This window comes from Notolabrus celidotus, chromosome 4, assembly GCF_009762535.1.
Source record: "Notolabrus celidotus isolate fNotCel1 chromosome 4, fNotCel1.pri, whole genome shotgun sequence".
In the NCBI taxonomy this organism is placed as follows: Eukaryota; Metazoa; Chordata; class Actinopteri; order Labriformes; family Labridae; genus Notolabrus; species Notolabrus celidotus.
Window position 1 is genome coordinate 20,262,361 of NC_048275.1, and position 27,666 is coordinate 20,290,026.

At 39.5% G+C, this 27,666-nt stretch overlaps 1 protein-coding gene across 1 annotated transcript; it reads right to left on the minus strand.

The window, feature by feature from the left end:
• Positions 1-1,998: 1,998 nt before the first annotated feature.
• LOC117812096 lies at positions 1,999-26,928 on the minus strand. Its single transcript, XM_034682700.1, is given in 5 exon segments — positions 1,999-5,498; positions 16,201-16,226; positions 16,229-16,318; positions 23,946-24,358; positions 26,494-26,928. Coding segments are annotated over 5 exon segments (711 nt in total). The 5' UTR covers positions 26,511-26,928; the 3' UTR covers positions 1,999-5,333.
• Between the last annotated feature and the right edge of the window lie 738 nt (positions 26,929-27,666).

The following is a 27,666-nucleotide window of genomic DNA, read 5'->3' on the forward strand; positions in this document are numbered from 1 at the left end:
GATAAAAAAAGAATCTCTATTTTATGTAAAGATCTCTAAATGCTTACTATCGAGGCCCACATGCAGAAAAGAAGAATTTACATGCAAACGAATCTGAGTGGATTTGAACAAATGTTGTGTATAAAAGTAAAACAAAGAGTCTCTCCTCTCACCTTGAAACCACAAAGGGTTAAATCTTTTACTTCTCTCTTTTTGAGCAGATAGAGGAATCCACCCTGCTGGACTGCTGCTCTGACTCATAAACACGTGTTTGAATTTGAGTGTGTATATTCAGTGTGTGTGTGTGTGTGTGTGTGTGTGTGTGTGTGTGTGTGTGTGTGTGTGTGTGCGTGTGCACCATCCATTTATGTGCATAACCATGTGTATGTGTGTTAATGAGTTGTGTATGTGTGTCTATGTGTGGGAGATATATAATTATCTGAGCATGTGTTTGTGCCAAGCTGTGAAAGACACCGTACTTCCATGTCCTGCAGATGAGCATGCGCGTGCACACACACATGCAAAGAAGACAAGAGAGAGAAAAAAATACAGTTGGCCTCAGACAGATTTGCACCAATAAAACAAAACCTCTTTGTATTTGTTATAGTGAAATTCATTTATATACTGGAGCAGTACAATGACCTGAACTAAGCTCGGTGGGGTGGAGATGGATCATGTGTGGATTTCATAAAGACATCAATATTTTTGTAATTCTAAGTGAAATTATGTTGTGCTAAGTCCTATGGCATTTTTAAGTAACTACTGAAGACCCATTCCTCCTTGATGGTCTTCAATTCAAAATGATCACGACTCTTCTTATTTTTTTACAATTCAAATTATTCAGCAAGTCCTTATTATTAATATTAGTATTATACTGTTTATGCTTTTATTTTGGCTTGGTTTTATTCTCATATTCTTTGACACAATTATGTATTTGTGTATTATTGTCATAGACTGTAAAAAAAAAAGGGATGATAGTATCAGTGACGTCACTCTTCTGTTCCTGAATGCCGTTTTGAAGCCAGTCGGCGGCGGTTGCCATATTGGAAATGCAGAACACAACCAAACTTGTCCGAGCGAGTGTGAGGTAAAGAGGTGGGCTTTTAGCCTTTTCGCAAACAGCTATAGGGTGCATGCCTGTCAATCAAGTCAGCCATGTCCTTATTTGGGCAAAAGTTGTAAGATTAATATCTTTGAAAATACTGTGTTATAAAAAAAACCTGTACATTGTGTGCCAACAATGTGCTTTTCAGTGCCGAGAAATTAGCTACTCACACCAAAATTTTTTGAACCAGGCTGTAAACATGTTTATTTCTGCTGTAAAGATCGTCTTTTTTAATTAGTGTTTATGTGGTGTCCGTTGTTTCTGCAGCCAGCCTCAGCGGACACTCGATGAACTGCTGTTTTTAGCACTTCTGCATGGGCTTCATATTATAAGACCGGAGGTTGCTGATTGATTACTATGCATGTTTCAGACATGCTCTATAAATAAATTTGACTTCACTTTAGAAAATAACCACATAAGTAAATTCTTGCAGTTTTTGTAAACAATACTAGGTTCAGACCCAACACTACAAATGAGGTCATTTAGATAATCGTGGATCATACTATGTTCTATGTTCTTGATATTTTTTAGGATTCATTAAAAAGATGAGGTATTCAAACTCTTAACTGACTCTACAGAAACATTATAACATCATACAGGCGTGATGTGGACTTGGCTCATCTTTCAGTCCTACTTCCCTTCACTTTAACAAGGTCACTGACGCAGCCTTGCATGCTGTGTTTGTACAAACTCTGGTAGAAGTGGCTACAGCAGCTGCTGAAACTATGTGAAAAAGAAGTGATGAAGTGTGCTTCTTTTTCTAAGGAGCAGTGAAAAATATGTGGTGCTAAAAATAACTTCTTAACCAAAGTGCAAATACTGTAAAACTGTACAACTTGCTCCTTGAGTTATCACACTTCCTGCTGCTGGGTACAGAATTGTAGACATTAAACATCTATGAAGAATGCATGCACTTCAATGTATAAAACTTTATTTACAAAGGAATTTTAAGAAATCAAAACAGCCTAATTACAATATTTTCAGTGTATAGTTAAGGTATACACAAAAAAGGACGACACAATGCTACGTTATACTGGGTCATTCAAAATCATCAGATCTATTTGTTTCTGACTCTCAACAGATGCATTTCTGTACAACATTTGCAATAAAGCATGACACCATAGTGGCTGGGTCCACTATACCTTATATGTTTCATCAATGAAAAAAAAAAAAAGAAGCAAGTTCATCAATATTTATTTTCCTGCTTATAGATCTCAGACTTGGTTATCTTAAGTCCTAGAATAGAAAAAAAGGTCTGCATCATGATTGGCCAAAGCAGCTCCAGCAGTATTCAGTAAAGCCCTGAATGTCACACAACCCTGTCTGTACTGTAACACCTACATACACAGGCTGTGAACCAACACAGGTTTCCATATCAGTTTCAGGAGACAGTAATTCATCTTTCAGTTTCCACCCTGCCATGCTCTCCAGCTGTAACACAGTACTTCTAAATGAGGTCTTAGGTTTCACATGGCACAATATCAGAAATCAGCAAGCAGTCACAGAGCTCTCAACGTTGCAACGGAGGGGGAAAAAAAGAATACTCAGTGAACAGGAGACAAGTCAATGACTGACACATTTTCAGAGGGACAAGATGCAACTTAAGAACATACAGAGATCATTTCTTTGCATAAGAAATTTTCACACTTTCTGAAGATTCTCAACTGTTACTTGAAGTTCTTTTATTAGCTTCAACTGGCTTTTTTATTTCAGTATTCATTAGATAGGATAATAATTAAAGAATAGTCTACTTTTGTAGTTCCTTCACCGACAACAGAATTAATGTTTTAATGAAATCAGAGTTCATTAATATGAGCAAATGTAATAAATCTGAAGCATTTATCACCACAGTTTGATGCACAATTGTTAGCAAACTAGTCAGTGACAAAACCCTATTTGACTTTGCATGATTCAGTGTTTGGTTGTTTTCCAGATATCTCTCTCAGAGGGTTTAATGACCTGGCAAGCACGAGAAAGCCTTGGCTGAGTTTTATACTTTATGCTAATAAACGGATAACATGACCTTGTCAACAAAGCAATGATTTGCCAACTACATTCAGTCTGACTGCTTAAAGTTAATCCAGTTTGAAAGCACAGTGGAAGACATAGTATTTGTAAAAAAAAAATGTTTGGAATAGTAACGGTATTCAAGATGCGTTTGTAAGAACTAAGAATAGAAGATGAATTAACAAGCAGCTAATGGAAATGACACTGTTTAGTGGTTTACAGGGCTGAGTTCATGTTCTATGATTGGGTGGCATATTGACATGAAATCAAATGTTTAACTTTGCTGAAAGGTGAAGTACTCTGCTCATGTGTTAGATTATCGACATGCAAAATCTTTATCTTATCAGCAAAATTTCAATTTCATAAGGCCCAGGTTCTTAGCTCTAAATCGATTTAGACAGTTATTTTGAGTCTCTTTTATTAGTTGCTGACAAAAAAAAGTCCAAGTCAATAATTTAATTTTATTCAGAACGTTTTACTAAATGACTCTGTTATTGGAATCATTTTTTCCACTTATTGTTAACAACTATTCTTGCATCCTTGTCTTTTGTTTCATGTCTGATTGTTTGTCCATTTCCACAAGTTAATAAAGTTTATTTTTAAAACGCGTGCTAATTGGTTTTGGCAAACAACCTGATGGGAACGAATACATCTAATGCCATTTTTCTGCTGTCATATTTAAGGGATCCAAGTACAGAGACTGCATTGGAGATGAAAGGAGTTTAGATGTAAGTTAGTTGCAGTAATCAGGGAGGAGTTACTGGCTCTCACTGTTTAATCAGACTCAAGTGCTTGCAGAAACACACACGCTTTTCAAGAGAGGGGGAAAGGCTTGTATCAATTACTTGAGATTCTTTGAAGTATAACTGTCCTTTTTAATAACACAACGGTAAATTAATACAGTGTATACAATCTATCTGGGCAGGTGTTGTTTACACATTTTAAGGGCCTACTGTTGAGTGTTTGCTATCACTGTTAATACATTGTAAAGTGAAATAAGTGTTCAAACCTTAATTTAGCACTTTCAAATAAAAGACTAGTAAAAGAAGTGTTTTCTCATGTGTTTGTGGCAAGACTTATGCATCAATTTCAAGTACCCTTTGAAAGGAAAATGATCCAGATTACAGATTACCTGATGATATATTAAACATAATGTGGTAGCTGGAGAGAGAATGTAAGATACAAGTTGATCAGTGTATTTTAATATGGCACAAAACCAAATGGATTCCTCATTATTTATTCAAACAATGCAGTTTTTGGATGTTTTAAGGATGAATTTCTTCAGGGAAGGTTTAGTACTTTTACTTTTGTATAGACTGATCAATCCTGACTCCATCTTTCTTCTCCTACAACTGAACCATTTACTTTTCCATTACTTTTATCGCAAGCAGAGACTGGTGTACCTGTCGTTTCATACAGATGATATTCCTGTTTGTTGTTGCTGATGACCACAGCAATATTCTATAAACCACCTCATCTCTCCCTAGAATATCAGCCTTATCCCAATGAGGATTAGTGTACACATTTATGATATAAAAACAGGATGGATGGCTATCTATGTAAGGTAGACCAATGTGTGGCTGGGAACATTGGTGTTCCCAGCATTACCTTGTAACCTACAACGCAGATGTAAGCAGACATGAAATTCATGGAACAAAACATTACATAGCACAGAATTTTAGAACCATTGTTGGGTAAAATTGATTAAACAAAACAAAAAACAAACAAAAAAAACAATCAATTTATGTCTTGGTCCAGCTTGCACGCTGGATCCTGATATTAAACAAGACTAGGAATTTGCTGGACTGGACCCTCTCATTTTAACAACCCTGGGCAGAGTTGATCACAAATTACTTAATCATCTTTGTACAACAAAACACCTTAAAAAGAGAATGAAAAAGTAAACAAGAAACTTTAGGCACTTTTAGATTCCCCAGGGTTAACTAACAAGTCCTGGAAGGAGTGCAAAATCCCGGCTCTTTGGTTGAATTGCCGTGGCTCAGAGAAGGTGATGGAAAAAACAGGTGAAAATCCAGGCAATTTAGAGTCTTTTAAAGGTGTTAATCAATGGTCTCCATAGGAAATGAATATAAACATCATCCAAAGTCTTCATCCTCAATTGTAAAGGTCAGGAAGTTGGGGGTACAAAAGGTTCCCCATAGGCAAAAAGAAGTTTTAAGATTTGATATAATACATATACATTATTAAAGAAATATGCTACGTCTGCTGGGTTTCCCAAAGGCTACACCTGAGAGTGGTCCGGGCTGTTTGTATGGCCTTGTAGGTAGATAATCCGCCCAATCAGAAGGATCAAGAGACCCACGCAGATCAGCATGGTGGGCTCCGGATGCATGTGCAGCTGGGGGTTTGGACGGATCTCAATCCGTTCATGTCGGCCCACCATTCCCTGGAAAAGAATGGAGAGTAGAAGATGATAATGAATATACTGTAAGTCACAAATGTTCAGCATGCTGGCCCCAAAGTGGTAGTTAAATGGAAAAGATTGGATTGAGGCAAAACCAAAGAATAGAAGTTTGACTTGTAAAAGTTCAGCAATGAGGATGCTAATGTTAATGAAGATAGATGGTAAAATACATGTATTGTTTAGATTTGATGGACCATTTGCTAATCTGCACATTTATCTATCAAGCATTCCACTGCAGGATAGCACATTGGTGTTTGTAGATATCATTTCAAAATTCTGAGAAGTGGGTCCTTGATCTCAGAGAAATGCTGACAAATCAAACTTCCTTTTTCTTGCTTCCAAATAAATGACTGGTTTCAAGGTAAATTGATAGATGTTGCCATCAGATTTCATAGGAAGTAGCAAGACAGCAAAACAAGCTAATTGTAGCTGGGTGACTGTGTTGAAAACGCCATCGCTGACTTTCAGCTGACTCATTTGAAACCCTCTTAGATGGCTTCTTACTTTATTGCTACATGCCTGCTGTTGTACCGAATGACCAAGAACACTAGCAGTCAGTATTCATCAGACATAAAGAGTTTTGAAGAAACAGCGATAAACTTGTGAGCTCGACCTAGTAGCACAAGGAAAATTTATTTTTGTGTTTATATGTTGATACAGGTTCCAATGATCAAGGAAACAAAGGTTTGGCAAAAGGGGAAACTATCTAAGATGATATTTCACCTCCAAAGTAGTTCTTTGGTAAATGAATGGAAACTATTAAGCTGACCATTTAAGGCAAACTGTTTGCAAATGCATGATGTTATTTAAGTTCAAATTACTTAGTATCAGTTCCATTAGATTTGCACGCTACACAAATGTCTGAGTTGGATGTAATATACATCAAATGTTCAATTAAACACCCTGAGGTCTCTTGATGAATGAAAATCAAAGATGATGATCTCAGTCTCTGTCTCACACACACCTCATGTTTACATCCACAGGAAGCAGGTAAGTACAGATCTCTACATCCTGCCATAACTCTCCTTCCCCTCCCTGTCTCCAGGTGTGATTTCCTCACGTCATGTGGTAAATGAATGCATATTTGGAACATGTGTTTATATGTTTGAATTTTTTTAATGATAGGGGTTGGATAACATAAAAATGTATGTTAAGATAGCTGCCGGTAATAATGTAGAATTAAAGGGATAAATCATTCATTTAGTTTGCACAACCATTGAACAGAAGAGATTTTCATAGGATGGATTGAGGAGAAAAATTGGGGAGCCGAAGGCAACGCACCTGACCTCAACTCCTGTGTAAGAGACAAGTGTCAAAACACCTGGATCCTCCATTTCCCATAATGCAGCTATAAATATATAAGGACTCAAGCCCTAACTCAAGTTGAGACTTTCGAGACCTCCTCTTAGGTCCAAAAATAAAAAAGACATTTTAGAATGAGATGTAAACTCAATTAAAAACGACCTTCAAAAAGACTTTTGTAAAGATGGTAAAACTCTGGACTATAGCTTTAAAAAAGATCCAAGAAGTTCATCAAATACATTCAAGGGCATTAGAATTTGAAAGACATGGAAATGGATGTTCAAGTATTATTTACATTACTTTCTTCAATTTAAGCTATTAAATATTAAAAGCAGCTCAATAGAGTCCCAATGACAGCTCAAAACAGTTATCCTGACACTGGCTGGATTCCCCACATCTACTAACTAATCGGTCTCAATGAAAACTGCCGCCCAGTCTTCAGGCATTTCTTCAAGTGAAAATAACACCGTTATCAAGAAGAACATCATGTTAACGAATGATGCCACAGGCTCTACTGTGGTGAAGACATTGCCACATCAACAGTCTTTCCTGTCATTTGCTATTTTAGCACCTTTCACCAGTCGCACTTGGCACACTGTTGACAGAAACAGGTGTTTCCTTTTTGCTCTCTATCCCTGCAGTAGAAGCCCTGTGCCTTGGCATCAGTCCATCGCCCCAGCAGCTGCAGCCTCTCGCTGATAAGGAGCTGCTGCTGAATAGAAGAGAAACGACAAGTCCGCTGGGTGGAAACTCACTAGGAAGCTTGTTCCCAGAGGAAACAGTCCCAGAAACAACAGGGGTCCTGATGCTGTATAAAGATTGAGTGGTGGATTGGGATCTCCACACTTTGTGATTTTAGAAGGTGTCCAGAAACTTTGCTACACCAACAAACTAATAATAGTCAACAAAAAACTCACCATCATCAGACACTTTGCAGTTATGGATGAAGAATAAAAAAAGGAAACGTTGCATGCTTTACAAGAATAGGTGAGCGATTAAAAGAGTAGGAAGTAGTTTTTCCACTGAAAGATGGCAAGAAGCCTGCTAGATGCAGCCGGATGAGGGGGGAATAACGACAACCAGACATCAACTGGCACAGAACAAGCCTCTTTTCCTGGGGCAAGACTGTTCACTAAAAAAAAAACAGATCTTTACAGGCAAGAGTGAGAAAGGAATCAAGCTGTGTGGTTTGATTTGAAAAGTGAGCCAAAACCACAGAAACCCCGAATGCCAGAGGAGGAAACAGGTGAGGGGAAGACTAGTTAACCCTTTTAGAGGAATCAGTCGGCTTCTAATTCTGCGTCTGGCACTGATTTACTCAAACCAACAGGTTAGAGATGACCACAGAGCTCCTAGAATACCGAAGTGGACAAGAATTGATCCTGATTGATTGACTTCCTGTACAGAACCAGTTTGACAAGCCTGGTTTTCAGTCAATTATGATAGAAAATTTTAATATAGGCATATAAAGAAGAAATGCATGAATGTAGAAAAGGTAAAAAGAAAAACTAAAACCGGAAAAAAGACTCAAATACAATGCAAGAAATGTTGGTAACTGGTCTAAGCTAAGCATTTCAAAACTGCAAAGACTCAGACCAACTTGGGGAAGGCAAAGAAACAGCCAAAGGCACCCTTATCATTTTGATTATATTTTGTTTCCTTCTGAAACAGAAGCACATTACTTATTGATCTAATCAACTAAAAGTACTCTAAAATATTAAAGTATGTATTAAAGTTAACTGTCATAACCCCTAGCTTCCACATTCTCCAGGAGATAACATCACTGACATACTGGAATGTCTCCAAAAGTGTACTGTGTAATATTGTGCCTTACAGGATCAATAGGAGGTATAAGCCACTTTGTGTGGCTTTGTTGCAGACGTGCATTATTAAAAGGGCTTTTGACATATCACCTACAGCATCTGCGTCATTCGGTCAAAATTTGTGTTTCTATAAAAGGCCAAACTTAAATTAGTCAACATGGTGAGAATCATACCATTTGGTATGGTAGGATATTATTATTGTACTCTTAGCATGATGTTGTAGTTTAAACTATCATGTGCCCAATAATTGTCTCATAGGGACGATGATGTGGCTTTAGACTTATTTTTTTCTTTTCCCGTTCTTTTTTTGGAAGTTGCACAAACCCTACATTTTCCGCCTCTTGTTACATTTGGCAGCATATGATGTTGGTCTATTGGCATCAAAGTGCCTATTCGTTTTGTGCAGAGGGTTGCAATTGATTTTCAACTCATGAACAGATCTTAAAAGTAGTAGAATTTGTCCTCAGAGACTTATTTTCCCACAGTTACACTCCTCTTTTTTCCTTGAGAATACATATGCTTTCTCTTGCCAAAACTTACTATTAATGTCATTAATGTTAATTTGCTCGCAGCAGTGTGTTATCATGTTGCACCTAACAGACGTGTCTCTCCACAAAGCGGCTTTGAATGACAGAGTCTGTGGTTTGAAGTTGGCCAGGGTTTCTGTGCTCTTTCCTTCACCTCATGATCCGCACTAATGATTTAACTGTCAGTATGGTCTGCAGAGTGCAGATAGCGAGAAGGGGCCATGTGTCATATTTACAAGTCGCATGATGTAAAGCACGCTTACTGAAGCTTGCATTACTGTAACATCTTCAACTGTTGACGTATTGATGACACCTGGAAATATAACCAGTAAAGAGGATAGTCAGCAGTTTTAGTCATGTTTAATGATTACCCATGGTATGTGTTTGGAGTTAATCAACATCTACTATAATTACAATATGAGAAGCTCTCCTGGAAACACTCGGATCACAGCTATTGAACAACGCACTGCGATCATGATATAAAAGAGTTTCATAAATGTTGGTCAAAACATTGGCACACACAAGTTAATTGAAAGGAAAATTCAGACATGACCAATCTAACAAACATAGGAGAAAAAAAAACAATGTCTAGGATTGATAAGCTAGTGTGAAAAAGTGAGACTGTACGGGCTCAGTAATTTGGGGCCCTGGTCCCGATTTTAGTCAATGGAAATGCCACAAAATGCTGCCGTACCGAGACGAACCGAACTGAACCGCTTGGTGGAAACAGGGCTTTAGTGAATCTGTTACATTAGTTGCCAATGATGTTAGATTGGGATCACTTTCATTGTTGTGTTGTTGCGTTTGCTGGGAGATGCGAGAACATCTCTCATAAGATCTACCACAATCATGATCAATGACCAATCCAACCTGTGGGGTTTAATTAGCTATCTGTCTTCAGTGTTTAGAGAACTTTTCTTTTATCTCACCATCTTTGCGACATCTTCTCCTCTGCTTGATAAACTCTTAAGCCACTTAAAAGTCCTCCTCACTACTCCCAATAGTTTTTGACCTTAGGAGATTTTAAGGGTTGTATCTTTATCAGGATCTAGTCCTGACTTCAAAAGGGACATTCTTAGAAAAAGGTCTTATTCTGGGAATTTTCTTCAAACTTAATAACAAGAAGAAACTCTTTGTACTAGGGAGCTTGATGAATGCAGCCACAGGTCTTTTACTGGGGTGATTTGTCATATTTTCAGTCTCTACAGAGGATAGATTTCCTGAGTAAACAGATGCAGATGTACTTAAAGCTTAAAAGACTGCAGATTGAGACTCTGACACAATGTCAAAACCAGTTTCACCAAACCAGTTTTGATTCAACCTTAAATTTCAGGGTTATAGAAAGGACGCATGCACATAGACACACATGGGTAATCGTACAATACCTTTAACTCAAAACTCTTACCTCAATAAACTTGTTCCAACATCTGAGAATGAAAACCCTGCTGCTATAAATAGTTCCTTCTGTCCCTCTACAGGCTGCTAACAAGCAGTTTAACTTGAACACGCACACACGCATGCTCACCGCTATGCACTCCAAATGCATTTTTACAAACACCTGCACATAATAGTGCTAGTGTGATGCAATATGAGCGCGGGCAGTCAGCCAGTCAACTCACTGGATAACCAGTCAACCAGAAAATCCACCAGCTAGAGAGTAAATCACTGCATCACTGAATTAACTACTCATACATTCATCCAGCCGACCAGTCTAACAAGATGTTACAAACTTGTGCCCAATGTCTGCAGATCTATTTGGAATGATAATGCTGCCAATGAGGTACAGCTGCATTGTGTGCTCATGTTTCTTAGACCATAACATTTCATTTTAGTATGTCTGTCAGATGAGCATACCAGTGCTCACGGCAATCCAGTGTGACTTCTCAGTATTCAACTTATTCAAAAGTGAGAAAATCTGGAGAAAAAAAGCAGAGTCAGACAAATAAGGGGCTACGCAAGGTGACATGACTCGACTTTTCAGCCTTTGAACATTGGGTAACAGATACCTTTTGAAGCAAAGCTTTGAACAACTCTCATATTGCTGTTTTTGTTGTCTCTTTTTTTCTTTACAGTGGAAAACTTGAGTCAGTCCATTCCAAGAAGCTCATGTGATTTTGTTTGGTCACCACAACTTACTATGCTAGCTCTCAAAATAGCTCTCAAAACAAGGCTACACTTACAAGTGCACACCAAACTGGCACACACAAGCACACATGCAACCTGACTCAGGCTTTGTTTTCTTCTTTTTTTTTTTTATACCTTCTCACTCTTTCACTCTCTCTTCTCTGAAGCCCAATTATGAAGAACAGTTTTTAAACTTTTGAAAGCTGTTAAGGAAAGTAAGAAGTATAGGTAGCTTGTTACAGGGTGTATTATAAACCTTGAAGACATGCAAACACACATCTGCACAGACGCTGCACAGGTTTAGTTGCTGTATGTGTCATCTCCATCGCTATCTTCAACACTCATTTGTCGTCCACTTGTTACTATACTACCAATATATTCAAGCAATTTTTGATTTTGCTCTACATCATTCACACACACTACAACACACACAAACAAAAACACAAGCAGCCAGCCTGTGACACCAGACTGCTCCACAGAGTTTCTCAGAGTTATTTAAGTCTGCAGGACAAAGGGCTTTACCTCCTACTGGAAGATGACAGTCTGGTGTGTGTTAAAAATGTGTGTTTGACTGTCTTTAAGTGTTTGAGTGTGTGTGTGTTTGTGTGTTTTGGCAGGATAATTAGACCTTGTGCTTTTGCTCCCTGAGAGTACTCTAACCACAGGGCTGAGCCGTATGAATCCACACTGTCACGGACACTGGACTGTCACTTAACACACACACATATACACAATCATACACATACACACACGTACACACACGTACACACACACACACACACACACACACACACACACACACACACACACACACACACACACACACACACACACACACACACACACACACAGCCAGCATGCTTTGTATGTTACAGACTTTTGAAACAACAACCACATAATCACGCACACATTGTGTAAATGTTTAACTGAGGGAGAATGAGGGGGCGAGAGAGGCTGGATTAAATGAGAACAAAGGGAAAGAGCCAACAAGAGGGCGGAATACTACGACAAAACAAATAAGTATCATTTTATTGGTTATTATACACTTGTGTGCACATTTTTAGACAAACACTCACACCTCAGTATGGTTTTGTATAAATTATATACTTTTACAAATTGCTTTCTTATTTTCTCTGGAATAATATGAACTGACCCGAGAGGAAGCACCTGTGTGTTTGTATTCTTAGAATATGTGAATCACGTATTGGGCCTCTACAGCCTGGATTGATGCAGCTCTGCCTTTTTGGCTGACGCCTTTGGGTAATGAAACTGAATACAGCTCCTCTGGCTGGCAACATGCTTGTTGAGAAGTGTTCAACAGTCATGAACTGATAGAGTGGTAATAATGTGGGAATGTCAGACTGTGCTACAACCTCACCCCAATAGTTTATATGCCTTTTTGTTTGGCCACATTACTTTTCCAAGGATTCCTTATCAAGCAAAAAAGTTAGTTAATCTAAATGTGATGAATGAATGAATGGTAGTGTCATTATTTTGCAGGTTCTTGGTAACAATACAAACGTTTGATAGTTATTTTCTGACACGTTGGTGTACTACAGTGAGGGACTGTGTCCACTGACAGCACCCACAACCGCAATTTCAGGGCTCCTCTCACCGGTGCTTACTGTTGCAAGGTTATGAAAGTTGTTTCTGGCCACTTCTCTTAGTGAGCATTCATTTGGTTCTAAAATTAACTGTATATAGTTTGAATAGAAAATAGGTGCTGCAAGCACAAAGAATGATGTTAGTGGACACAGTCCCTTAAGTTCAGGGTCAATGGCTATCTAGCTATTACACTTCATGGTAAGGGGTCATGAACATCTATACAAGATTGTACGGTAATCTGTCAAATAATTATAGAGAAAGGTCACCCAGAATCACAATTTCAACCTAAAGGTATATCACCAGAGGAAAAGTCAGGGCATTACTTAAATCACCTGGCATGGTAAAAAAAAAAAAACAGTGACTTGGTGATACCAGTAGAAAAGCCTGGGGATTACCAAGTCATCTGATTAATCCTCTGGGGACCAAATCTACCAAATCCAATGGCAATGTTAACATTTTTTTGTTTTTCCCTTTGAATCACTTTGAATTTTACCTCTGAGATGTGTTTGAAATATGAACTGTATGTAGTAAAAAAAAAAAACTCTTTGATCAAACAGGTCAGGACCAGTCAATGTTTTAAAGTCATTTATTTAAACCAGACAACCCTGGTTTACAGCTTTGAAAAATTCTTCCCTGTCCAAGCTGGACTGAAGTATATGATACAATTTGGGATGACTCACTTATCCTGTTAAGCCTGTTTGAAGGTTGTGGTAAATCTATTGGATTGTTGAGAACTTCTTGAAATTTTCTTTTGCTCAGTAGCTTCCTCAAGTTCCCTTTAGATCTCCTAACTTCCAGACCGATCCATCTCCTTCACTGTGATTCTTTCACATTCTTGCTAGCTAAGGGACCAAACAGACAAACTAGCTATCCACTTATTTTACCTTGAAGCAAGGAAGTGAAACAGTCTCATGTTGCCCTTCCAAGATCCAAACCTGTCTATGCAGACACTTTAAATCACCAATAAGACAGCCCAGTGGACTGACAATAACAAGATCTCTCACCAGCTTCCCACCAGTGAACACAGGTGTGTTCTGCCACTGAGGGGAATTCCACCCCACATCTCTGAGGCAGTGTGCTTTTTTTTTCTTTCCATGATTTATTGAGATTATTTCCACAAAAATGATTCCGTAATTAATTCATTCAGTTATCTATGCATTTTTAGCAGGACAAACTGCCACAAAGAGCGCTGGGTTTTGTTAAAGCAACAAAAATCGTATCTTGATGGTATAATGTATTGTTAAAATCCCGAGTAACATACTTCTGAAGTTATGAAGTCGTGTGCAATCATGTATGTGTACTTACCCAAAGCAATACGAACACCTAGCAAGAGAACAGGAACAAGCCTACAACAACATGGAACACAATGCACAGTTTATAACTGTATAAATCTGTCATCGAGTTCACGGAAAAGACACAAAGACACATACTTTTCTTCTCTTTCTGTCATTCTGGTACCGTGACTATGTGTTGAATCACAACCTTGACTCATCAGTTATCACATATTTCTCCAACCTTTCCTCTGTTTCTCTTCCTCTGCGCTTTAGTCATAGCTGTGAACACTAACCCTGCTTTGTTTCACATGAATCCTGACATGTAACTCATGACGGCCTGGGATTTTCACTCATTGAAGTACATCAAAACTAAACTAAAACTTGAGCGATGGATGAGTAACCCAAGCTGAGTTAATGATGGTCTGAGAGGGATGTGATGACTTCTGGAGCCACAAGTGAACTCAAATCACATCCCTTTAGGCTTTTCAGGGCTTCTTGTTTAAGGTATGTGTGCACATTAGGGTGGAAAATTCAGAAGCAAGATGACAGAGCGGGTTAACTCTTTTGCTGTTTGGTGCTCATTTGCCACCCAAAGACGGTTAAACACAGAGAGAAAAGACGAATCTGCCGGCTCGCCTGGAGAGTTACAGCTTCATCACCTGTTGAGCTCTTGACACCATGGGAGCATTTTAAGCTCCTCATCAGGATAAAAACGTGCTGTCAAGCCCGTTCTCCACTTTATTCAAAATTCCGTTTCTGTGATGAGATTAAAGTGAGCGCTGATGTTTTTACCCTCTTCCTCTCTGGCTTCCCAAAGCTCCAGTCAGCTCGTTGATAGGGGAGTTAATGAACACTGATGATGCAACGTGCAGAAATGTTGCCAGGGATATAGAAGCCATGAGGAAATCAACTCTTATCACAGCTATGCAACTTTACAGCTAACTAAGCTGAACTGTTTTAAAATGTACAGTTCTTGCAATAATGGATTATCAGCGTGAAAGGCATCAGTGAGATACTGCAACTGTCATCCTCTATAACGAGATTGATCACTATTTAAAACAATTCTCAGTAGTGCTTCAACGGTTAATATAAAACTCCTGACTGCAGCTTTACTGATTCTTGATTTCTTTATTCCTGAAAGCCGAGACTCTTAATCTAATTAAACACGATTTTCCGCTTACTTTCATTGAAAACACCATAGACAACAACACAGTACACATACAATAACATCTAATACTGACAAGCTGATAACTTAGTCAGCTTTCGAACTAGAGCTGCAGCAGTAAAAGGAACAACTCTACATGCATAATGACGCAAGTCTTCATAATCAGCTAAATCAGTGCATCTGACGACTGGTGAATTTGTTTCACTTTAATAACAGTGAGCTTCTTTTGCCTTCACCACAATTAAACCTCAGAGCTGTACCACTTGGTTTTGTTTTTTGTTTCTCTCCCACTCCTGGAAAGCAGCATACAGCCTTGCAGAGAAGAATAACGCCTCTTGTATTATTATTCTTTTTATACTGCTGTTTTTGTCTTTTTGTTTTGAGGTTTTGCTTTTTCAATGCACTGGTTACTGTGGCATCTGGATTTTATGTTCCCTCAGGCTTTTTGCAGGGTTATTTTCTGATCAAAAGTCATTTTGGGTTTTCTCACCCAGAGTGCAGCACAAATAACCAGCTGGTCTCAGGCTGCCAGCACCCCCCCCCCCCCCCCTCTGGTTTCTTATTCTTTGCCCCTTTTGTTTACATTTCTCCTCAGCAGATCATGGTTCATTGAGCAACATTGACTAATTGATTGTGGCATACAAGTATATCAGTAAATCAGACAGGGACATTAATGGCTCAACACAGAGTGATTTTACACAGTCAGAGAGTCTTATCTAGACAGGACCTGACTTTTGGAAATGCTTGCAGAAGGAAGGTTAAGACTTTGGAATTACCCCAAAACACACACACACACACACCACACAGAGAGAGAGAGACACACACAGAGAGAGAGACACTAAATCAGTGTCTGTGATCACTGACCCTTAACAGCAGCCTATTATAGTCGCTCCAATCCTTCGGAGCTCTTGTCCAATTGCCTCTGCCTGCATGTCCCCTGCTGCGTTTCGTTGCCGCGGGCTAGAGGGGTTGGGAGAGTGTCCTGGAAGACAGAGGAAAAACAGACTTTACTAATATGGCACAGTTTTGTAATGATTAAAGGCTTAAAGCCCCTCCACTAAGACAAGTGAAACACAAAATGTGGTGGACTGGAGTCTGCAGCTTTATGTGTGGGGGTTTAAAGTTAGAAAATCATATATATTCAGAGAATGTAGTTTAAGCACTATCTTATGTCAAACTGAATTAAAGATGATGATTGAGCCAATGGCCAAAAGATGGGGGCCCTTCAATTTGCAGAGTTCCTTGATATAAATAACTTGGTGGCATCCCAGGAAAAATCCCAATCAACGTCCATCCCCCTGCATGAGGTAGTCTGTCAGAGAAATCACTGTAGGTGGAAAGAGTTTACCGTCTTCTCTGTCTCTGTCTGGGTTGCGAGTCATTTTCTTTATGGCCAAAGACACAATAGAAGACAAATGACTGCAGATGATCTCCAATGGACTGAGGAACACAATAACACCTGCAATAGCTGCTAATAGGGATGCACCGATCCTACTTTCTAGGACCCGATATCGATACCTGGGCTTTGGTACCTGCCAATACCGATACTAGCCGATCCGATCCTGGTGTTGATTTAACAATCTCTATCCCTTAATGTGAGGATAGAATCATGTTTTTGCAACTTCAGGCTTTTCTGACTTTATGGTGAACTGTACCTGGGTTCCAAGTGCTAAACCAGAGGCTGGAATCCCTTCATTTCAAGGATCCGGAACAATTAAATCCTAACCCTAACCCTAACCTTTCCGTTTTCACAAATGCAATTATCGGCATCAATAGATCTGCAGTTCGGACTGTGGCCACAACCCCAACATTTATCATATAGCCCAGGTAAGTTAGAAGAAACCTGTCAATCATTACTTTGCTTTTAATCTAATAATGTATAAAAACAGCGTAATAAGAACCTTCACATTAAGTTTTTCAAGAACCTCACATGATGTGATGTCTATGTCCAGTTTTCTTGCTGATACTAAACATCACATGATTAGGAACACAAAAGTGCATGTATGATTACGTGCTAAGTCCTACCAGCAGTTTCATTTTGAAGAAATAAAACAACAAAACAGACAAAACAAAAACAACAGACAAAAGCAGCTTATTTTTAGTTTTCAGGGAAATTTTACATTTTAATAATGCATTCTCACCACGCTGAAATGTGAGAAACTTAAAGTAATTCATAGTTTTTGAAAGTGAGTAGAAAAAGGAACATTTTAAGAATGAAGATAAACACAGCTCAACCAGCTGTCTGGATGAGTACGTGAGTGAGCGTATCTTTGCGTTTTTTTTCCATGGTTAGTCTGTTATATTTTCAATCTGATCTACTATATGACTATGAAACACTCTGACCCTCTCACCCGTCTCCTCTTATGACTCATGCATGTTCTGAAACCTAGACATATTATTTCTCACATCCTCCAATATTCAAGCAACATAGCAACAAGGCTGCTTTCCAACCGCTCCTTTAAATTTTTACCACAACATCCACAAGAACTCATGTTACGCATACGATATGAAAGCCGATTGTAATGTCACTATATGCACCACACTGTATGCTGACACTGTAACACCCGTCATGCCTCTTTTGCTTTTGTACTCTTTTTTTGTCTTGGATTAAACACTTGGGCATTAATGTGAGGATGCTGTGTATTTCAATGGAAAAAGCCAACAAAAAGCAGGTATTCCTTTGTGTCTATATCTTCATAAGTAAGGTTATCTTTGGATTGTCAGGCTGCTTTGAAGTAAAGTAACAATAGCTTCATACTATTACAGTTTGAGCTTCTTTCTGAGAACAAAAGAACCATGAGGACATATATTCCTGTAATATAACAGGACTTTTTAAAGAGGATTTCTTTGTGGGAACAACAAAACAATACAATTTTCACACATGCACAGCTCTCCTGAAAAGTTTCTCACTGAGTTGAGTTTAATTGTGAATGCAAATAGACAAATTATGTCTTTCTGACTATAGACAGACTCTCCAATAGGTTTTTGCTGGCCTGGAACCAATGTTTTTTTTTGTTCCTACTTTTCAGAAATTCTTAGGGCTGTTCATTCAGGAATAGTGGCCTGAATGTCCCTAAAATAACCCAGAAAATGTCAGGGAAATTGCTTCAGAATCACATCTTCAGTTACATTTTATATGAATTTATTTTCCTTGAAAACAGATTACAGGAAACACAAATTCTAGGACAAAGATAGCCTTGTATTTTCTTTGAATACAGAATAAATAACTGTAACTTATCTTCTGTACAAAGTTTGTTATTCAAAAACCTCATGCACAATCTTTCTTTACAACCAGCCTTGGGGCTGTCATTGTGTAACTGTATGCACTCCCTAAAATTTCAAGAAAACTTAACAACAGGCTTCCCTTGAAATTTTAAAAAGTTACTTGGTCACACATGCCAGAGAGGAGGAGGTTCTCTCAGGTGGCAAGATATAATGTAAAAAGGACACTGGCAGTCACCATGTAATGTTTACAAGACATTAAATATGGCCAGTGAGGCAGACAGTGTTTTTGCCTCAATATCAATGCTGTGTAATTGTTGCAGTATCAGCAAATGAGTGGAAAAGAACATACTTTTATAAAGCTTCTATATGCACACAATGATCACACCAGTCTGTAGCATGGGGTGGGCTTTTTTTTCGGTGGTATAATTTCAAAATCTAACTCACTCATGCTGTGTATTCCAAATATCCTGCCCAAGCTTTAAGCCAATACAAATAAAACACAGACAAAACTGCATCAAAGTCTGCAGTTTCACTCTGGCTGCGACTGAAACAACCTGACTGAAGGTGTGATCTCCCTGCTGCAGGAGGAGGAAGTGATTTGATAAAACAGCTGTAATCATGCTGTCAGTGAACGACAACAACAAGATGATAAACGGATCCTCCTTAAGCTACGGCGCTTTATCTCACTCCAGAACACACCATCATGCCAGGAGTCTCGATAACCGAGACGTTTCTTTGGGTAGAGGACAATGAGTGATGTTTTGTACGTCTGTGTGTGTTTATCTCTTATCTGTTCTATCTGATGGATGTAGTACACTGAATGAGAGGCGAAGGATCTCTGTCTGCATATTACAAAAGACCTGCAGGCCTATTTTGACTGCTAGACACAAACACACACACATACACATATGCACACACACACTGAGGCCCTTTTGATTGGCGTACTTAATGAATGACACACACACACACGCTGGTGTGTTTTGACTGGCATCTTGTCTGTCTGGCCACAGTGAGAAACAATTCAAGACACAAACCAATCAGTGAAGCTAATCACTGGTATTATAAAATGTAGAGTAAAATATACAAAGGTTACAATACACACAGGAAGTTTTATTTTAGCCTCTGAAGACTGTTTACTACTACAACTACTATACTTGTTTACTACAAATCACCAGTATCCTAAAGACGGACTAAAAAATATACAATGTTTGTTCAATTTGGAGTATCTCAAAGTCTAAATCATGTAATGTCTATTTCTGAATTTGAACATGAAGGTACCACCCAATTTGGAGAATCAGAGGAAAAACAAGTGATTTAAATGTATTGAGCATGAAAGAACTTATCATTAAATGGTGCATTTATTTATAACCTTCTTCAACAAAAATGTGAACGGACTTTGTTGGTTGTTTGCTCAAAATAACTTGTGCCTCAGTTTGTCTGTTACCGAGCAACAGGATAGACAACTTGAGGCGACAGCATCATACATCAGCACTGCAGGCAGCCCTAAGTGAGGACAGAATTTTATTTTTAGAGTTAAACATTGTTTCAATCCAAAAAAAAGTGCCTTATTTTTATCAGCTGTAGAAGAGACAGTATGTTCAGGAGTTTCAGTTACAACACATTTAAGGGCTTCTGCCTTAAAGCAAATAAGAAAAACAGAGCCTGTTAGCTTTCTGTAGTTGCTTCTCATCTCAAGCTTTATGCTAGCAGCTCAAGGCTACATTAGCTGCTAGCATTACACACCCAAACATCCACCCAATTGTCAGTTTCCAGTTTACTTTGGTGCCACTTCTGAAAGTGAAAAGGGAAGCATAAAATAGAAGAAGTTATGTTTGCTGAGTGGAAAACTGTTATGTTGTTGAAGGTTTTTTTTTTTTTTTAGGTTTCCGTTCGTGGAGAGTTACGGTGACAAAAGCTGTATTTATGTACAGTATGCACAAAACTTCCGAAAACTTAACCTGGACTCTTTCCTACCAGTCCCTAAAAAGATGTGGAAAACAAGTCAGGGTGAGCTAATGTAAAAACACAACAGAAACATTTCTGGAAAATGCACAAGTGGAAACCCAGGAGAGCAAGATGTAACAGGATAATAAAAACATCTGAGGTTGAAGACAAGGAGTCGGCACATTTGTCTGTTCACACGTAGCATTGATATAAATGAAAAACTGTCAGGTCTTCTGCATTGACTTTTGATGTCATATCCTGCCTCCTGGGACTCATGAAGAAGGCTGAAGACAGCTCTGGAATCATTGTGCGGCTCTGTTCTGGGAGTTCCCTGATCTTCCACTGCCTACATGGAATGCCAAAGCCTGAGATGGGGAGAGAACCCTCCCCCCCCCCCTCCCCTTTTTTTCATGCATGTGCATGTATGAAAGGCCAAGGCAGGGAGAGCAGCAGCAGAGAAGACCCCCAGGGTACAGAACAGAGTGGGCATAAGTGACAATATATATGACACTGGTAAAATCTGAGACAGCATAAAAGGAGGTGCTGGGATGGAGGTGGATTACAAAGTGGTTTGCAGGGGAAGTAGCAAAAGTAGGCAGGATAAATGAGTTCAAATGGAACGCCCATTTTGCTATTTGCCAATTGGCTGCATAGATGTAATCAGCTGATAGGGGCTGGCATTAAGAGCAGCTGGTTTACTGTGGACTAACGCTTCGCTCAATTTGTTGTTAACGCTTTAGGGCTTAACATTGTGTTGAAGTTTGTTCTACAGGAGATAAGATGTCAGTTCTCGTTATTATTGATGTCACTATTGTAGATTTTGGTTTATTTAGGATGTTAGCAAAGCAACAAAGTATGAATCAATCACTGTAGACACCTCAGGTAGGCTGTACCAAAGTGTTTGACTGTGCATCTGTAAATGTTACAGTTAAGGCTGAGAGTGACCACACAAATATTGACAAGTCACATCATGTTACATTCACAGACTGTATGAATATCTTTGAAAGTTGTTGGCCCGAGTCAACTGATGATATTAGTTTACCATCATTCTTTATTCTGAAGCATCTGTTTTCATATGTTAATAATAACACAGAGTAAAACACTGATGCAGAACTGTAATTCTGTTTCACATATTAAACCTCAACTGTAGCACTTACACATCACCATCAAATTATACAATATTTAAAATTAAGCTATCAGCGATGAAGACACAAACATCAGCTTGGGAAAATAAGGATTTCAAGCTTTGGAAGTATGATTGACCTGACTTGATATTGCTTAGATTGTGATTGTGTTTTTGGACAAGTTAACATGAAGATCGACATGATAACCACTTAGTATCAGTGGCAGAGCCAGACTTTTTTGACTGGGGTGGTCAAACTGTAGCACTAACTTTTGTAGGGGTGGGCATACCCCAAACTTAGGAGGGTTATCTTCACAAATCACATCTACTTTAACTTCTAATATAAAGAAATTGTGGGAGGGGGGCCTTTTTGCCTTTATTTTTAGGATTGAAGAGCTGGAGAGAGACAGGAAATGTGGGGAGTAGAGAGTGGGGGAAGACATGCAGCAAATGGTAAAGGCTGGGAGTCAAACCAAATGCAACAAGGACTATGGCCTCTGTAATAAACTTCTAGGTCCACGGTGCACCAAAAAATATGATATTCTTGTATAAAACATTTGATCTTAAAGGTAACTCAATACACAACAACATTTCAGCCTCTTGAGTGCGGCCTCTGGCAAGGCATTAGCCAATCATGGTTTAGGAAGCCAGGGTGGTCACTGGGACGGCCAATGAGATGGCCACCCCTGGTTCCGCCCTTGCTCAGTATGGAAGTAAAAAAAAAATGGTTGAGTACTTTTTCCGTCCACAGATTGGCTACTGAATAATTTCTTTTTCGTATGATGGTACATACACAAACATACTCTCTCTCTCACACACTCACACTCTCACACACACACACACACACACACACACCGGGGCGTGGTTGGTTTAGCGTGAAATCAAGACCCTTCTTCCTTCCTGTAAATCTGACTCAGCAGGATTTCATGAAAACTGTGAGTTTAAGGCAGCAAACCAACATCAGCAGCTCTACCAAAGCCTGCAGATACGCCTCATCAAACTCAATCACAAAGAGAGGAAAGCGAAAGATAGAAAAACCGAAAGCTTTATAAATACAGCATATCACACAAAAGGACTATTATGTTTGTTTGAGTCCAAGGCATCAAATATCTTCAAACCAAAAAAGAAGAAACATGGCCATATTCATATTATTTCATGATAACTGGTTTTAATATTGTATTATGTAACTGTTGCTGTAAAGACAGACATTTGTTTTTGCTCCGTTTTATTCAAAGACATATGACAAAGCTAAGTCCATCCTGTACAGATTTTTTTTGCATTCTACGAAATATGTGTTTTGGCGGGTGTTGGATCAATAAATTATTGATTTCCTGTGAGGTTAGGCATGTGTATTTGGTTTTAATGCATCCTGTGGGATTTGTGAGGGTTTTACTCAGAGTGGATATTACTCACCAGGAAGAAGAGTTAAACCACAATGGAGTAAAATTGGTTTGGAAGCTGTGGTGAGTCGCATTTGTATGTTTTGGGATCTGCATGTATCAGCCTGAATTTGTCAGATGGAGGGAGGTGTAGTGTAGTGGTTATTAGTTCATGAATAAGTGTGAGTATTTTATGAGACTACTTGCTCTTCACGTATGAGTAAGATCTAGAGGGAGTGAAAAAAAAATACCTGTTTGTTCATATTTCTAATATCATTAACTTTCGACACCACCACTCACTCAAACCAAATCTGTGACAAAAGTGGCTTCAGAGCTGTGCCGAGCTCATATCTAGTTTCATATTTTGCTGAACACCCACACAGTAGAAGCAACAGCAGCTACATTTCTGAGTGAAAACGGTCAGAGCAGATTAGAAAGGATGAGTCAGGCCAAGAACTTTCACACACAAATACTGCATTTGAAATCTACTATCAGGATAAAGCATTCATGTAGACTCCTTCTAACACTTTTACAGCATGCAGATTGTGAACTACCTACAAATGATAGTGCAAGACAAAAATAACTTTGGGAAGATTTGCTTCAAACTGATGCTTACAACTAAGTGTAAGTAACACGTTTTTGAAGCATCACTGGTTTTTAAAGATCTTACATGCACCAACGATTCAAAGGCAGGTGAATTCTCACAAGCATAACTACAGTCATTTAGAGATGGTATAAGTGTTCCCTTTGAAAAAAGTTATGTCTGAATCATATCAACTTATTCAGCTGAATCAATTGCATGCTTATCAGTTCACATGCGTATATGTCACACCACTTTTAGTAGGACCTTTTATGTGAGGGGTTGCAGCATGTGCCACCTGCTGTGCACAGTATGGGCGGTTAGTCATCGGTTAGGTATGCAAAGTGCCAGTGCTCACCGTACTGCTGGTGCCTCCCGGGTCCTCCGCCATGCGCCTCTGTCATGCACTGCAGGGCGTGTTGTATCACCTGAGCGATGGGACTCGGAGTCTGTGTGGCTTTGTCAGCCGTCGGTGGCCTTGGAGAGAGCGGGGAGCTCGGCAGCGAGTCACCGTCAGAAGAAAAATACCCACTGGAGGCGCGACGAGGGAGGTGGAAGATAGACCTCTTCTGAAAAACACCGAGGCTGTCGAGAGGAGAGACGGGTCTGGTCCTCCAACAGGACGGGGAGTCCGGCTCTCCTCCTCCTCCCGTGGAATCGGTGCGACAAAAACTTCGGTCGCCGTCGCTGTCTGAACGGGAGGTTTGTGGTGGATATCCTGTCCCCTGCGTAGCTGTCAATGTAGGCAAGCCATCGGACCGGTTTGGTGGTCTGTTGGATGAGCAGAGCGGCACCGTCAGCCTTGGTATTCATCCCTCTCCCCAACAGCTTCACGCCTGCTGTGTGTGGAGCTGCAGCTGATGTGCACCAGCGCACAGATTCCTTAAGACTCGTAGGATTCACCTATTTCCACCTAGAAACTGCGGGATTTCAGTGGCTTGAGTCGGAGTATTCTAAGGACTATTGCTATGACTGGCGCTCAAAAGAGCAACTTTTTAAGGAACGCGGACGTGCGAATAACAAAGTACACACCAGGGTTATTTTTCAAATATGTGTAACCATATTCACGTTCTAATGCAGCCGACACCCACGGACGCGTTTGGGGTAATGAAGTGACTGTTGATAAGTTCATGAGAGTGGATATGTTCCTGGACATAGTTTCCTGCTCAAACTGACCCCAGAACGCCTCCATTGTTTGGCAGAAGTTGCTGATTGCAGCAGATCTTTGTTTGACTTGTGGAGGAAAAATACTCATGCATGGAGGAAGCGTCTGGAGTAACTTCAGCTGCGTCACACGAAAACAGCCTGAAAGAAATGCGGTTGTTCGGGATGTCTGTTCAGGATATAGGCTATATATATCTGGTCTGGTCTTTAGATTAAGTTACCAAGACATACTTATATTATGTGACATTTTACAACTGGTGAAGAACATGGTCATTCGAAGTGAAATTATCATGATTGAAAATGTCATGTTGTTCAAACAAATATATTAACACTGAATAAACGTATTCTTTATTCTTTGGCATTCTAAGTTTCAGTCGCCAATGCTCACACTAAACTTCCTGTTGCCCAGATTAAACGACAGCTTCCTAATACGCACAGATTCCCAGCGTCAATGCCCTACTTCTGTGCCAAATCGACCTCCAATAATAACAGACTGGTTTTATTAAGCACAGTCGTCCCTGTAATGCTTCAAACACTTTTACGCACCTTTGATGTCAATATTCATTCGGTTGCATTTCACGCATTTTTACGCACATGCAGACAGCGACAGAAACCGCACTGAAACTGGACGTGACGTCTGTCCTCCAGCCACATGAAGACATGAACTTGTCTTTTTGGGTATGCTGCTCATCCAAGCGCTATGAGGAGAGACTTGAAGCGTGTCGGGCTGCATGTAGAAAGACATGGTACCAAAACGCACCGGTGGCCGTAACACAGAGGGAAAAGCAAGCGTAAAGGAGAGAAACCCACAATGGCAAAATACTGTAGACAAGACATTTGAAAAGGTTTCACAGTGCTGAATGTTTAACGGTGTGCCACTGAAAATTGGGAGTCTAATTTGGTTTTAAACCGAAAAGTACACGTGCGCCTCCCTCAGGTTTGCGAGCGAACTCAGATACGCACACACATTCATACAGGTGTACTGTTCCTACAGTGGCAGCATGAGACATTACATTCTGGCAATAGCTTTTTATCAAAAGCGTTAGTACCACACAAACTACGAATGAACTGGTCCTAATGCGTCTTGAACCACTCGTGGTCTCGCTACCTGACATGTAGTGGTAAATTATGAGGCTGCTGAACTCTACGACCTCGATCATAACAAAGCAGACAGTGTCTCATCCAAAACAAAATTTGCTCCTCTTTTAGACTTTTAGAGAGGAAACATTTCACACACCCAGTTTCTGCTTCATTGAAAAAGACGTCGTTTTTAATGTCTGCATGAAAATCTGCACACGCTCTGCACACACTCTCATCTAATGGATTTTAAAACCACCTTAAGCAGGGCGCGCGGCATTGCTACACATACCGGCACGTTAAAGGATCGCAGCAAAACACACGGACGTGCTCCAAATACCAGATGAAACTTCGTAGATAAGGAAAAGTTGGTTTTATGCAATGTCTGCAGTGTTACCGCTTAATTAGGTACAAATAAAGCGCATTACATGCAATTAAATGCTTTATATGTCACTTTTACGCATGATCGTCCATCAGAAGGATTAAATGACATTTCACAATACGAGGGAAACAATGCAAAAGCAATTTTAAGTCGGTTTGTAGTATTTCAGAAACACAAAATGTGGTGTAAGTGCCGTAGAACGCGGCGTGACAAGCGACATGCCGGTGGGCACAGAGGGAAACTAAGGTTTTGTAAAGTCACTGTAAGGAACAAAACAACTCACCTGGACGGATGGTGCATGTCAGTGAAGGAACATCACCGCTGCCTCTGGAAATTACACGATAACAAGCTGGCTGCGAACTGAAATTGTCTGATAATATCAACGGAATTCCTAATAAATCCACAGGTCCAAAGTTAGAAAAGCACAAACTTCATAAAGTAAAAATTAAACACAAAGAAAAGAAATCCAAGCTATGTCGCAAAAGTCCCGTCGGTAGGAAAGGTTTAATAATCCGTCTCGTCCGAGTGGGAACGGCAGCAGAGAAGGTAAACAAAGTCCAGCCAGAAACAACGCTTTTGTCTGCACTGTGTGGATTTCCTCCCTCTCTCTCCCTCTGTCTGTCTTCTACAATACAGGAGCTTTTTCTTTTTGCTCACTATAATACGAGCTCCTCCTCTTCTAAAACGTGGGTGGGGTTTCTGTCCTGGCTCTCTCTGTTTCTTGCTCCTCTGTCTCCCCCTGCCTCTCACCAGCCTTCACTGGCACAACGTTTATAATGTCCAAAGAATAAAAGTCAAAGGAACAAAAGCAGTGACCACACATTAAAATAACTACTCAGTTACAATGTTTTACACTCATTCTTTTGCCCACTGGGTCTTCTGCAGCAGGAACTTTATGTTTTAGTTCAATAAAGTTATGATACATTATTTCAGCTTGAAACTAAGGCATAATCAGAATAATGCTCTGGATCATAGGCACCTTTATTCCCACAAAAAATACTCACTATATATTCATTGTTGTCCTCTACTGACATATGAGTGCCAGTGCATGCAAAATCAGGCATGCTTTAAACCCTACACAAAGAAATGTCTAATTTTTGCAACTGCAAGCCAGACTATAACAGCAATAACAGAACATTCAATTTATTCAACACAACTCAATGACATTGTAGGAATATTTAACTATACTGAACTTAAATCCATTGTCCTGTCACCAACAGTTCCAAGCATCTTTGCGATCACACCCATCTGCTTGGAGGCTACAGTATTGAAAGGATTCAGCTGAGTCCAGGACATGTATTTTTTGACCTCTTGAGAATACTGTATATTTATGCACCGAGTACTTCTGTATGTAACAGTAGGTTAGGTTGAGTTTACTTTAAAATAAATAGTAAAAAAAAAAAGATGTGTGTTCAGCCATGTTCGTCACTTTATGTTTCGTCAAATTGAATTAGGA